At 41.7% G+C, this 15,124-nt stretch overlaps 1 protein-coding gene across 4 annotated transcripts in view; it reads left to right on the top strand.

Moving 5' to 3' along the window:
- The window catches only part of CPNE4 (copine IV), a 518,534-nt gene extending 506,034 nt beyond the window's left edge, over positions 1–12,500 (top strand). For all 4 annotated transcript variants that reach the window (XM_011977981.1, XM_011977979.1, XM_011977980.1 and 1 more), the window contains 2 exons: positions 2,997–3,233; positions 10,743–12,500. In XM_011977981.1, coding sequence (XP_011833371.1) covers positions 2,997–3,233; positions 10,743–10,877 — 372 coding nt within the window. In that variant the 3' untranslated portion in view covers positions 10,878–12,500. The remainder of the gene's footprint in view (positions 1–2,996; positions 3,234–10,742) is intronic.
- Positions 12,501–15,124: the final 2,624 nt, after the last annotated feature.

Genomic DNA, 15,124 nt, shown 5'->3' with positions numbered 1-15,124 from the left:
GGAGGCTGCAGAAGATAGAATATTGCTGAACAGCGAGTATTGCTGTCTGATTCTCACTCTGGAAGCTTCGTCTCAGGGGCGTACCCCGCCGTGTGAGGTGTGAGGTGTCAGTCTGCACCTAGTGGGGGATGTCTCCCAGTTAGGCTACTCAGGGGTCAGGGACCCACTTGAGCAGGCAGTCTGTCCATTCTCAGATCTCAATCTCCGTGCTGGGAGATCCACTGCTGTCTTCAAAGCTATCAGACAGGGGCATTTACATCTGCTGAGGTTTCTGCTGCTTTTTGTTGAGCTATGCCCTGTCCCCAGAGGAGGAGTCTACAGAGGCAGGCTGGCCTCCTTGAACTGTGGTGAGCTCCACCCAATTTGAGCTTCCTGGTGGCTTTGTTTACCCACTTAAGCCTCAGCAATGGCGGGTGCCCCTCCCCCAGCCTCACTGCCGCCTTGCAGTTAGATCTCAGACTGCTGTGCTAGCAATGAGGGAGGCTCCGTGGGCGTGGCATCCTCCGGGCCAGGTGTGGGATATAATCTCCTGGTGTGCCGTTTGCTAAGACCCTTGGTAAAGCGCAGTATTAGGGTGGGAGTTACCCGATTTTCCAGGTGTTGTATGTCTCAGTTTCCCTTGGCTAGGAAAAGGGATTCCCTTCCCCCTTGCGCTTCCCAGAGGAGGCGATGCCTCCCTGTGCTTCAGCTCTCACTTGTCGGACTACACCAGCTGACCAGCACCAATTGTCCAGCACTCCCCAGTGAGATGAACTCAGTACCTCTGTTGAAAATGCAGAAATCACCTGTCTTCTGTGTCACTCACGCTGGGAGCTAGAGGCTGGAGCTGTTCCTATTCGGCCATCTTGGGCGTGCCTGCCCCAGGTTGTTTTATTTCTTAAGGTATTTATCAGGTAGGGAAGATTCATCCCCTGAACTCTAAGATCAGATTAGACAGGAGTTAGGGGAAGGCAGAGGATAAAGGAAGGAGACACAGAAGTGTGATTCACTCAAGGGCCCACCTGCTCATGAATCAGAAGTAGTCTCCTTTTGGATGTGCCATCTGCCCTGGTCTTCCGGGTGCACTCTAGAGTGGGTGACTTATGATTCTGGTATATTCTATACTCCTTCCCTCCATCCCCAAACCACCAATATTGCCTCTTTCTGCCACTTCTCTCTGCACCTCCCTACCTCCTCCATCACTTCATCCTACTGAAATCCTTCTCTAAACTCTCAAGCCAACTTCCTTGTGAATATATGCAACTCAGAAAATATAGACATAGATGGAAATATACAACTTGAATGAATCTGAAAACCAGGATTTCAGATTGGAAATTCCTGGGAACTGGGAATTCAGCTAGGACTAGGGGTGAGTGATTAGTTAATGGACATGGAACAGAATTAGCCTTTACATTAGGCTGTATGAAAAGCATTCAGAACATGTGGCTATCTTCATCATAGTGTGAAGTTCACCTATCTCTAGCTCACATTTTTCATTTACACTTTTTTCAGGCTCACAGAAAAAGAAAATGAAACTCTTCAGCACTACCAAACTATTTGCAACCTTAAGTACATTATTCTCAAAACCAGATGTTTTCAAACTGTCACTCTTCTATCCAATCTTTCTCCTTTGAAGTATGGCAATGTGGAATGGCTTAATCTCACACTTACTCCGTATGAATGTTGGGCATCTTGCAGGATTATATTGAAAGTTATTTTCTGTTTAGCCTGAGCTGTATCTGACTAATCTGCTTCTCTTTCCTCTTACCAGTAAAGGCCATCATGGTGCCTCTCATGTTGACTAAAAACAGTGATGACCTCCAATGGGTCATCCTTCTCCAGCCCCCAAAGCACTTCCCAAGGCTTCCCTGTGCTGCTGAGTACAGCACCTTTCCTCCAATTCCCATCTTAGCTGAGTCATCTTCCAGCTTCCCAGATGGAAAGGGGCCAGGCAGGCTGCAGGCCAGAAGTCAGGATTTAAAGCAGGAAGTCATGGGAGCACTGCAACCTGCTGCAAGTGTGCCTAGAGAAGAGCTGCCACCTTTGTGGCACATGGCCTTCAGAGGGAGAGACTGCACCCCTGACCCTCTCATAGCAGGACTTTAGACTAGTGCCATCCAGTGGAAATATAACACAAGTTATGTACACAATTTTGAATTCCTCAGTAACTGTATTTTAAAAAGTAAAAAGAAACAGAGAAATCCATTTTAATTATATATTTTATTTAACCCATCATAGCCAACATATTGAAATTTTAGCATGTATTCCATATAAAAAAATTATTAATGAAATAATTTGCTTTCTATTTTGTGTGCTAAGTCTTCAAAATCCACAAGTATTTTATACTTACAGCATGTCAATTTGGATACTAAGTTATCATCATAAATACTTTATCTTTGTTTAGATTTATAGATAGTTGAAAAAGTTAATTGATGTACTGAAGTTGTTCCAAACATACTTAAAATGTTTCTAATAGCTGAATTGGTTATCCAATTTTAACATTAAATTTAAATTCATTACAATTAAATAAAATATAAAATTCAGTTTATCACTTGCTCTAGCCACATTTCAAGGGCTGAGTAGTCTCATAGGCCTAGTCATCATTGTATTGGATGTCATAGCTTTAGATTTTTAAATATCTTCAAGCAAAGAAGATCATATAAATTATTTGAGAAATGAAGAAGCTCAGACACAGAGGAATTAAGGGATCATCCTAGGTTCTCACAGAATGAGGCTTTGAAGCCAGTCTTCCTAACTCTTGGTCTGTTGCTCTTTCTTTGTAACTGTCAGTGAGGTAGTTATTATAATTAAGCTATAATTGCCATGCCTACCTTTAAGCTCCATGCATCAGAACTCTAAGCCTTTAGGACTATCAGCACAGACACTCAAAAAATGTCTGTCATCACTGTTGCTTTGGTCAATGTGCAGTGAGTCCACCTGGGTGTCTAACTGGTATTGTATTGTCCTTGTCTCCCTCACCTCTTCACCCCCTGTCATCATCGGGCATCTGATTGCAGCAATACTTCATCCTGCTGATCCTGACAGACGGTGTCATCACAGACATGGCCGACACACGGGAGGCCATTGTTCATGCCTCCCACCTTCCCATGTCAGTCATCATCGTGGGAGTAGGGAATGCTGACTTCAGTGACATGCAGATGCTGGATGGTGACGATGGGATTCTGAGGTCACCCAAGGGAGAGCCTGTTCTTCGAGACATCGTCCAGTTCGTGCCCTTCAGGAACTTCAAACACGTATGCATATACACACTGGGGCACTTCCCATGGAAGAGCAGAACCAAAGCATGCTCACCTCCCACATTTGTCCACCAGTGTTTATAGTGGTCCACCATTCTTGAAGCAACACCAGCTATGCTCTACATACCCTTGCTGTGGGAGACGACCTGGTTTAGCTATCCCTTCCTGGGCCACGTCACCTCCCACAACAAGGATATGTAGAGCATGACTCTTTGGAGAAAAAAATTATAAATTGAGTTATAGATCAGGAGTCATGCTAACTATTGTAGGCAAAATTTAACTGATTCTTGCCCTATAATTCATATAATTTAGGATCTCTAGTGCATCTAGGACTGCCTACAGTTGGGCAGCTTGTTCCCTGCCCAAAGGTGCCTGCCCAAAGTACCAAGGAGAAACTGAAATGCAGCCTATGTTTTGCTTGTCAAGGCATGTGCCCTGGCAGAAGCATATTTCCAAAATGATAGAAATCTAAATCCCCTATAAAAAATATAGTAAGCAGCATCAAAGATTTACTTAACTCCTTCAAAACAAGATGATAAAATTAGTTCAAAACAGTATATAAGGCTGGGCTCAGTGGCTCACCCCTGTAATCCCAGCACTTTGGGAGGCCAAGGTGGGTAGATCGCCTGAACTCAAGAGTTCGAGACCAGCCTGGCCAACATGGTAAAACTCTGTCTCTACTAAAAATACAAAAATTAGCTGGGCACGCTGGCGGGCGCCTGTAATCCCAGCTACTCGGGAGGCTGAGGCAGGAGAATCACTTGAACCTGGGAGGTGAAAGTTGCTGTGAGCCGAGATGGCGTTATTGCACTCCTGTCTGGGTGATGAGAGTGAGACTTGGTCTCAAAATAAATAAATAAATAAATAAATAAATAAATAAATAAATAAGACAGTTAAAGTCAGTGGGAAAAAAATGCTGAGTAAGTTTGCTAAGGTAGATTGAAAACTGATTAATGGCCAAGAGGGTAAAAAAAAAAAAAAAGTAATCTTTGAATTACCTTCTCTATGGGACAGAAATCACTTGCATGCTATCAGTTTTCTACAAATTAATACCTACCTTTATAGTCTTGGGCTCTTACCAATAAGAAATAGTAAGTCGGCCGGGCGCGGTGGCTCAAGCCTGTAATCCCAGCACTTTGGGAGGCCGAGACGGGCGGATCACGAGGTCAGGAGATCGAGACCATCCTGGCTGACACGGTGAAACCCCGTCTCTACTAAAAAAAATACAAAAACTTAGCCGGGCGAAGTGGCGGGCGCCTGTAGTCCCAGCTACTCGGGAGGCTGAGGCAGGAGAATGGCGTAAACCCAGGAGGTGGAGCTTACAGTGAGCTGAGATCCGGCCACTGCACTCCAGCCTGGGCGACAGAGCGAGACTCCGTCTCAAAAAAAAAAAAAAAAAAAAAAAAGAAATAGTAAGTCAGTCAAGCAGCATTGCATTCCCCAAGGGTCTTGAGGGAAAACCATTAGACAATGCTCTAGTATGACATTGAAAAATTGCTCAGTAACAATTTTTCCACATTCCCAGGTTTTGATATATTGTGTCCATGGAGGAAGGAGCATTTTTTAAATTTCCACAAATCCCTGCACCTATTGAGCTATAATCACCCAGAAGGACATCTTGAATTCATAAAAGCTCCCTTGGGGCTAATGGTAGTCCTGAAGACCCCTCTAGAGTATCCTAGTTGTATCTTGGCATCTGTGGGGGTAACTTGGGTATTACTGGATAGCCTTCATGTTTTTTTGTTTTGTGCTTCTTGCGAAAGCCACCCAAGAGCAGAGCATATGCCCAGCTGCTGCTTTCTACTGAGGCCTTGCCCTCTGCACTGCTGCAGATGCCAACTATACCACTCCCCAGGGCTGGTGACTAAACTTGAGCTGCCCTGGCAACAGAGAATCTTCAGAATCTTCAGTACCCTGAAGCTTATCTGCGGTCTCCTTGGAAAATAAGAGCGTCCTCTCCTTTCCATGCTACAGAGTCCCCTCTGTCACCTGAGCCATTAATGCAGTGAGATGTGTCAAAGATCCCTGCTGGAAAGCATCTTCATTAACTTCCATGGCAGTCCCTCCCTTCATAGGGCTCAAATCAGTTATTTGGGTCAGGCAGGATGCCATCCCCTCCACTTCAAGCTTATTTGGTAAAGCCTTTCTCCTCCAGTCAAAAACTCATTCAAACAAATCCCTGACATTCTTCATAGTGAGTTTATCAGATATATCCAGACACATCTGACTCCTAATTTGGGTTCATACTGGAATCTCACCTACACTGTGTAAGGAAATTACAGATGAGAGGTGGAAAGCTAAATGGATCATCAAAACAATGATCCACCCATCCTCCCACCCCCATGCATACTTGACTGTAATCCTGGTACCAGTCCTAGTGTGAGAGCCTTTAGCATATGCTCTTCAGAAATTGCTGTTTGTTCTGCCACCTTCTTTGGACAGGCTTTAAAATGAGAATTCAGATAAATCACCAGCTTAGCTGCCTCAGCTGAACCCTACATTTCATGAGCTGCCCAGACTTCATAGGGAAGTAACTGCACATCCCAAGGCTCCTTGGATGATGAGGTACTGTTCATAACTGTACTGCCACACAATTACTACTCTACTTTTAAGGAGGGCTGCAGTGTAATTAAAATCACTGAAGGAGCAGAAAATCAATCCCTGGCTACAGAGTTGAGTACAGAGAGAGTTTCCAAGTAACAGCAGCAGCAATCTTCCCACAAGCTCCCAGGGCTATGCATGTGGATGAGGGGTAATTGTGTTGTTATATCCCATCCTCAAGTTTCCCTAGGAAGAGATTTCCAAATAAAGGTACTCATTAATGAAAGAGATGCACTGAACCCTCAAGTTGTCTGGCTATGGACAGCAAGGAGTAGAGTTAAAAAGAAGTAGTATTCTTTACAGAGGGATGAGGTAGAGCAGGCCAAATTTGTTGCAATTATGTTCATTAATGAAGCTAGTTTCTCCCAAGGTGTCTAAGATGGAGGAAAGGGTGTTTTTCCTGATTTTAATACTGTATTGTTTTCAGCCAGACAAAATAGGTAGCCATGTCACTGAATACCAGTGATAGCTTTGCATAGTGAAACAGGATCAGAGTTCACTGTCTAGGAGATTCATTAACTTCCCCAAATCACCCTTTCTCCCCTCTGCATCCCCCACCTCCCCACCTCCCCCCACACACACTCATGTGCTAACACAATGTCACTGAGCTATGAAAGGTTCTAACCTCTACCCTCAAGCCTCCTCCTCTTCCCCAAAACACTTACAGAATGCTTGTTCTGTGCAAGGCACATGCTAGTCACTAGGACCACAATGAAATGATACAACGATGGATCCAAACCTCAAGACATTTACTGGAGAATTGCATGACTGGGAGAAAGATACCAGCAGAAAAATCACATGCTAAGCAACCTGTGGGTGGTTGAGAAGAATTAAAATGTTGCTACAGGACCTCAAAGCAGACAGAAGTAGCCATGGGAAAAGGCTTACAGCTTAAGTTAAGTATTTGAGGAAAGACAGCCTTGGAGAGCAGGGAATTTCAGCGACATTGGCAACAAGAGGAATGCTGGAGCAGAGCAAGGAAGTAGGGTGCTACTCATAGTCTCTGTGCTACACAAAGTCTCTGGCTGCTCTGTGAATGACCAAGGAAGAACACCAGGAGCATACTCACCCATCTTATCTTCATGGATTTCAAATTAGATTTTGAAAGCCATTTCATTACCCAAACTAATCTACTTTGAATTCAATAAGCCATAAATAAAAGGGAAGGTAGCAGCTTAAATCATTTTATGTAAGCCATTAGCCCATGAATTGCCTGTCTTTTTCTGCTCTGCATGATAACTCAGAGCTTTAGAGTTTACAGGGCACAAGTTATGTTATGGTCTTTTTTCCTGCTCGTATAACAGAATATCACAGACTGGATAATTTATAAAGAACTGAAGTTTATTTGGCTCATGGTTTTGGAGTCTGGGAAGTCCAAGAGCATAGTACCAGCAACTCCAAGGGTCATCTCATGGCAGAGCTACGGAAGGTACAAGCAAACATGTAAGACAGAGAGAAGGAGAGCACAAGGGGCAGACTCTCTTTTATAACAACCCACTCTCATGATAACTAACCTGCTCCCATGATACTGACCTCTTATGAGGCCCCACTTCCCAACCCTGTTGCATTGACAATTAAGTTTCCAGCACATTAATTTAGGAGACACACTCAAATTATTGTACGCTTTAAGCTATGTGACTCTGGGCAAGTTATTTAACCTCTCCATGCCACAGACTTTCATCTGTAAAATGAGGTAAATGATACATGCATTGCAAAGATAAGGTGTTGTCTATATAAAGCTTAAGACAGTGCCTGGTCCATGTAGGTGGTTAATAAATAAAGCTTTTATTACAGTTATTGCCAGTTTCATTCATATTCTTGACCCTTTCCCACCCCATACATGTCCCCAAAGCCTTATTTTCTTGCCAGCACAGATATGCAAGAGGATGGGGGAATCCTTTGGGAACAATGCTGTCCAATATGGTAGCCACTAACCACATGTAGCTATTTATATTTAAATTCATTAAAAGAAAATAAAATTTCAAACTCAGTTCCTCAGTCAGACTTGCCTTATTTCGAGGACTCAATAGTTGCATGAGACTAAGAACTCCCATATTGGACAGCACAGATATAGAATATTACCATCATCAGAGGAAGATCTACTTGACAGACTGGTTTAGGAATATTTTTTGCTGCAAGCAACAGTAAATCCATCTTACAGGGATTACATAAATGGTTCTTGACCAAGGGTAACATTATGCCCCAGGAAACATTTTGGAATATCTGACATTTTTGATGGTAACAAATACAGGGCTTCTATTCATATCTAGTGGGTAGAGGCTAAGGATGCTGCTAAACTTCCTACAATGCACCAGACAATCCCCCACACAAAGAATTATTCAGCCCCAAATGTCAATAGTGTCAAGATTGAGAAACCCTGGATTATACAAATAGAACATATTTTTTCTCGTATAGCTAGAAGTGAGGGGCTCATTGCTGCTGGATCAGTGATTCAATAGTGTCAGAGCCAGCACTTTGTGATTCCCTTTGCTCTTCCTACATAATGATAAAATGGTTGCTACAGCTCCAGTAATCACATTCTATTTCAAGATAGAAAGGAAGAGGAAAGGGACATAGGGCCAACTGTGTCTAGAGCATGTTGGCTGAAGTCCCAAACTAAGTCCTGGACTATTACAATGGCAAAGGGATTAAACCAAAATGTTCATCAGAAATGTACAAGTCTTCAAGGCCGGGCGCGGTGGCTCACGCCTGTAATCTCAGGACTTTGAGAGGCTGAGGCAGGTGGATCACCTGAGGTCAGGAGTTCGAGACCAGCCTGGCCAGTATGGTGACACCCCATGTCTACTAAAAATATAAAATTAGCTGGGCGTGGTGGCAGGTGCCTGTAATCTCAACTACTCTGGAGGCTGAAACAGGAGAATTGCTTGAACCCGGGAGGCAGAGGTTACAGTGAGCTGAGATCGTGCCACTACACTCCAGCCTGGGTGACAGAGTGAGACGCCATCTCAAAAAAAAAAAAAAAAAAAGAAATGTACAGGTTTTCCAGAACACTAGCACTATGACCTCCACACACTTTTACAGAGTTCCAAAATGCTACTCCTGCCAATATTTCATAGTTAATACTTTTACTACTCCTGTACTTAAAAAAAAATACACACCTTTAAAAATAGGACATTTTGGTAATTTTTAACTATCTGACAATTTTTTTTTTGCATGTGTAGCCCTGAGTCCAGAATCTGTTAAACTCTTGTATTGTTAAAGATTTTTCACAAAGAAAAAGTCTTTTAACTTTTAACCAGGAGAGAAAAGCTTTCCAAAAAGCCTCCCCTAGGAAATTTTCACTTCTATCTCAAAGGACGGAATTGGGTCATATTGTCATCCCTAGATGTAAAGGAAGCCGGACAATCAAGGATTTGACTTTCTAACCTTCGAATGAGAAACAGTCAGGGAGAAAAGGGTATAAATGACTTTTGTATCTGCCCCACTATACACATGGACCATGGTATAACACACAACCCTGAGCGGTTATTTATAAAATAAAGGGACATCTGTAGATCACAAATGTCCATCATGCTATGACATCTTCAAAATGTGAAAGATCACTTTAGAAAAACTCTTTACAGTGTTTTCAGATTGCTTAAAAGATACATGTCTCTTATTTTGACACTCTGAGATAGAGTGAATTCTTTTCTTTTCTCTTTTGCCTCTAAGAACAGCGGGGCTTAGTAAAGTTAAATGGCCAAGTGGCAAGCCACATAGAAAAGAAAGAACTGAAAACCAGGTCACATGGTATTCAGTCCAGTCCTCTTTCTTTTGGAATCTCAAACACTTGTTAAGTCTGCCTCAAGTTTTTAATCTCTTCAATAATAGCTAATAATGAGGCTCAGGCCATTGAAGTTGCTTGTCCAGGGGTTGTACAGTTAGTACTAAACGCCACAGCCAGGAGTAAAGCCCAGGTCTGCAAGAATGACTCCAGAGTCCATGTATGATATCAGCCTCAACCTTTCTCTGCTGCAGAATCATCACCATAAATCACATGGTCCTTCTGTGCCCCTGCCCCCAAATCATGCAGTAGATCCATAAGGCTGATAGAATAAAGGCTAAATGAATTAGTGTGGCATTCCAGACTCTCCATCACCTGGTCTCAAGCCAATTTTCCAACCAAATGCCCAATCAATCCTACATCTACCCCTAAACCCCCTCATCCCCCACCTGCCATGCACACTTCCTTCAGCTCCATCAGGTGACTCACTGTCCCTAGGATGGTCAAATGCCATTCCCCTACCCCTTTTCTATGTATTAAAATATGCTCAACTTAAAAGCCGCCTCCTCTTAGAAGAAAAGTTGGTCTCTATGTTTTCTATGCCCTGGCCTCACTGTTTGTGATTCTCTAGAGAAGTGCTTCTCAAATTTCAATATGCATATGAATCACTAGTAGCTCTGAGTTGGGTCTGAGAGTCTACATTGCTAATAAGCTCCCATGTGACGTGACACTGCTGCTCTATAGCATGTATCATATTCTACCTCATAGTGGGGTTAATATTGGCCATGCCTAGCTCCCCTCATGTGATTACAGCCTTCCTGAGGCAAGAACCGTAGACCCTTAAACCCTAGTGTGGCACCTGGAACATAAATAAGTGTCTAAAATTGAGTGAAAATTAGAAATAAAACTGCAGAACAATTCATTCTCCCATCCAACTTTTACTCATCTTCAGATGTAAATAGTTTCATAGTTTGAGACAGGCATAAAAATATATAACAATGAAATTAAAGGCCCATTTTCCAACAATCTGACAACTCTTGCTTGAAGTAGACCCTTGACAAATCATGTATGAATGAAAGTGAATAAAACTTAGCTGCCCAGAGCAGGACTCAAATCTTTTAGGTTGAGTCTGGTTCCTTTGACCAGAAGCCAATGTCATGATGATTTCTTCTTCCCTGCAGGCATCTCCAGCTGCCCTGGCAAAGAGCGTGTTGGCTGAAGTCCCAAACCAAGTTGTGGACTATTACAATGGCAAAGGAATTAAACCAAAATGTTCATCAGAAATGTACGAATCTTCCAGAACACTAGCACCATGAACTCCCCACACAGTTTTACAGAGTTCTGAAATACTACTCCTGCTAATATTTCATATTTAATACTTCTACTACTCCTGTACTTTAAAAAAAACAACACATACACATTTAAAAATAGCACGTTTTGGTGATTTTTAACTATCTGACAATTTTTTTTGCATGTGTAGCCCTGAGGCCTGGATCTGTTAAACCCTTGTATTGTTAACTTTTTACAGAGAAATACAGATAATAATAACTTACTATTTACATTACAGCATGTCGCCTTGAAATAAAATGGTATCTGTATCCGTTTTTTATACAGGTTTGTTGAAATTTTGCTAAATTTCTTATCTTTACACTCTAAAGCATTTTGAAACATTTATTGAACGTTGATAGCCAAAATATACTTGGTTTTATCTGCTATAGGATGAGAGACTTTTTAAAATGGCAGATGCATGGGCTGTATTTTGCATGTTTAAAATAAAAAGAGAAAACCCCACAAAGTTTTTGCAGTTGTTATCTCTAATTCCTCCCTGCTGAGAATGGTCTCTCTACTAAAGAAGAGGTTTATTCACTTCTTTTTGAGGTGGGTCTTTTTGAGGTAGGTCTGGGTCATCTAGCCCAGCACCTCTCACACTTTTTACTGTGTACACAAATCACCTGCAAGTCTTATTAAAATTCAGATTGTGATACATAGGTCTGTGTGGGACCCAAGATTCTGCATCTTTAACAAGGTTCCAGGTGATGCTAATGCAGTCCCTGGACTATACCAAGAGGAGTGAGACTCTAGACTTAAGGATGTCATGATGGAGACCATCAAATACAGGGCAGCTTCTAGTCTGCTTGAGAATGGCACCTCTTCCTGACAGTAGCATAAAAGTCCTGCCTATCTCAGGGGCAACAGTAGAAAGTAATGAGACCGAGGCCAGAAACTGCACACCTCAAATCAGTCTCGCTGCTTTATACTCACACCTCTTCCTTAGACAAGACTAGAAAGTGCTCCTCCTGGCCAGTCCCTGCCCTCTTAAAAGTGGCATCACACACCACTGCATGGATGGTGTCAATCCCTAGAAGTGACCTCAAAGAGTCTTCACTGGAACCACAACAACAGAAACTTACGCATGGCACATGGCCATGCAGCACAACTCCCAATATCTGGTCCACTAAGTTGACTCTTGAGCTTAGTGTGGGAAATTCTTGCCTCCTTTCTATCACTTCTGAGAGCAAACTCTATAAGCAGAAATGCCTGGAATGATTGTTTGGGGAGGAGGTGTTTTGTTTCAATATAAGCTGGCCAGTCTGGAACCAAAAGGATGAATGTTTAACTTGTATAATTTTCTTGCAGAGAAACAGGCAAGTGTTTTTGCAAGCATAAAAGGCACAAAGTGGAGTTTATTTTTGGTAAGAGAGATGAAGAAGTAAATCACAAGGCAAAATTTGTTGTTTGTTTGAAGGGGAGAGCAGTATTAACAAGCAAATAAAATGCCTTGTATGATTTCCAGAGTTACAATTATAGATCCTAATCTTGCAAATACATGTCAACCAAATGCACAACATTTTGGGAAGGATGGTAAAATTGTATGACGGAAAAACTCGTAACTATTTAAGCTAAATTGTTTTATTAATAAATTGGGTACTTACAGAATTCTTCTAAGAGTTGTGGTCTCGTTTCTCTTTTCAAGGCAATTTCCTAACAGTAATTTATTTCATGTACGCAATGTGGCCTCAGATTAGAAGTAGCTCTTTCATAGTACAATGGAAGCATGGATCACAGCTTCTAATAAACAAGGAATTAAAATATTTAGATACAATATTATGGAAATATCTGGTGACTATTTCTAACCCCAAACCAAGACATGAACTTTCATGTCTATGTACCTGGAACATAGTAAACACTCAACAGACATTTAATAAATACAGAGATGATTAGTAAAATAAGTAAATGAATGAATAGACTTGTTAATATTCCTTATGATCAATCTTTAATCCACTGTAGATTTAACAGGTAGATTAAGTGTTTGTGTCTATCAATGAAATGATGCACCCTGTCATTTACAAAGATCTGTTGGGATCTCTACACTTATGTCAGGATTCCTGGAGTTTGTGAGATGGGGCGGAGATGATAGAGTGCAGTTGGCCTGGCAGAACCTTAAGGCAGTTTACTTTCCTTTTCATAGTCAGACTCAAGTTCATCTCAAAAGAACAATAAAAATAATATCTATGAATTATTGAAGAGTGTCTTAGTTCAAGTTGCTATAACAAAATACCACAAACTAGGTAGCTTAAACAACAGAAATTTACTTCTCGCAGTTCTGAAGCCTGGAAAGTCGAAGATCAAAGTACAAGTCAATTTGGCTCCTGGTGAGGGCTCACTTCTGTCTTGCAAACAGCCACTTCTTACTATATCCTATCATGATAGAGAGAGAGAGTTAGCTTTCTGGTCTCTTCTTATAAGGGCACTAATCTCATCACAAGGATCCCACCCTCATGACCTCATCTAAGCCTAATTCTCTCCAAAAGTCCCCACCTCTTCATACCATCACATTGAGGGGTAGGGCTTCATATATGAATTTTGGAGAGACAGTAATATTCAGTTCATAACAAAAGGCTACTGTGTGCCAGGCACTGTTCTAAGTGCTTATAATGTGCTATCTCATTTAATCCTCCCAACATCCTTGTGAGATTGGTAGTATTAATAGCCTTACTTTGCAGATGAGGAAACTGTGACACAGAGAGATTAGGTAGCTTGCCGGGATTGCACAGCTATGAAAGTTCAGAGCCAGGATTTAAATATGGATATTCTGGCTCCTAAACCCAAACTCACTGTGTAATCTAATCCCCATTTCGGCTATCCTTCTTGCACTATACTCATTCACTTGCCATATCAAGCAGCAGATTATTAGGAAATTTGAGAGAAATTAGCCTTAAAATATTCTTTGTTCCCAAATTCAGAAAGATCCATCTCATCTGATGATCTCAGATTGTTGTTTTGGGCACTTGGTGTCTCGTTATGTACAACATCGGCCCTGAAAGCAATAGAAAATTCTCAAGCCACAGCCAGTTCTCCCCAACTTCTTGCCATCGAGGAGACCATTTAGGTTGGACATCACAAATACAGATGCTTCCAAGAGCTGCGCAAGCCATAAGAATAACTAAGAAAAACCAGGTTTTAACAGAGGGACATAAAGAGTAAAATAAGAAGAATGGAGGGAAATTGGAACGTGTGTGTCCAGAAGAAGGCAGCTGCCACCCAGGTCCAGGGGCCATGCAAGAATGTGGACCCAATGCAGCCAGGCCATCCAGTTTTTCAAGAAAACTGAAAAACCTGGTATTTCATGTAAAACCTACTGATCTATAAATATTAAAAGCTCATTTAAAATTCAGTAACTGTTTTAAAAGATGACAAGAGCCGGCTGGGCATGGTGGTTCACACCTGTAATCCCAGCACTTTGGGAGGCCGAGGCAGGCGGATCACCTGAGGTCAGGAGTTCGAGACCAGCCTGGCCAACATGGTGAAACCCCATCTCTACTAAAATACAAAAATTAGCCGGGTGTGGTGGTGTATGCCTGTAATACCAGCTCCCCAAGGGGCTGAGGCAGGAGAATCGCTGAAATCTGAGGCGGAGGTTGCAGTGAACCAAGACCGCGCTACTGCACTCCAGCTTGGGTGACAGGGCAAGACTCGCTCTAAAACAAACAAACAAAAAAACTGCAAGAACCAATCTGTGCAAGTCCAATGAAAACTACCTCTGGGCTTATGTTGGCTCTGTGTGAAAATTTGGAACCACTGAGTTATATCTGTGTATGGCCTGCTCTCCACTGGGTCTCAATAGATAATGTATACACTTTAAAATTCTTGAAGACCCTCAAGAGGCTTTATTTCTGTGGCTTATATTTATTAATATTTGCTATATTAGGAATTGAAACTGGAAATGGAATATACTTATTAATTTATTTAAATAGCAATAATAGGCCCATTACATGATAACATAAATAAAATACTTTCATAACAAACTGTATTTTCAACACCAAAAAACAGTCAGTGAGAAGTGCAGCATTGTTTTATAATTTTTCAAATCTTTAGTGTCTTGTTTAATAAAAGATTGCCAGACTCTTATATCTGCTTCTATATTCAACGTGTTATGAAATGATGTTTTGGTTGAAGTACAATGTTGAAAACCTGACCTTATGTGGACATGTCATTGGAAAGGGGAGAGCTATTTTTAGCTTTTTCAGATAATTGTCCTTCTTTTTACCACATCCAAACTCAA

This window comes from Mandrillus leucophaeus, unplaced genomic scaffold, assembly GCF_000951045.1.
Source record: "Mandrillus leucophaeus isolate KB7577 unplaced genomic scaffold, Mleu.le_1.0 Scaffold186, whole genome shotgun sequence".
NCBI classification, from domain to species: domain Eukaryota; kingdom Metazoa; phylum Chordata; class Mammalia; order Primates; family Cercopithecidae; genus Mandrillus; species Mandrillus leucophaeus.
Note: the sequence above shows the minus strand (reverse complement) of the source record. Positions and strands in the feature narration are given on the sequence as shown.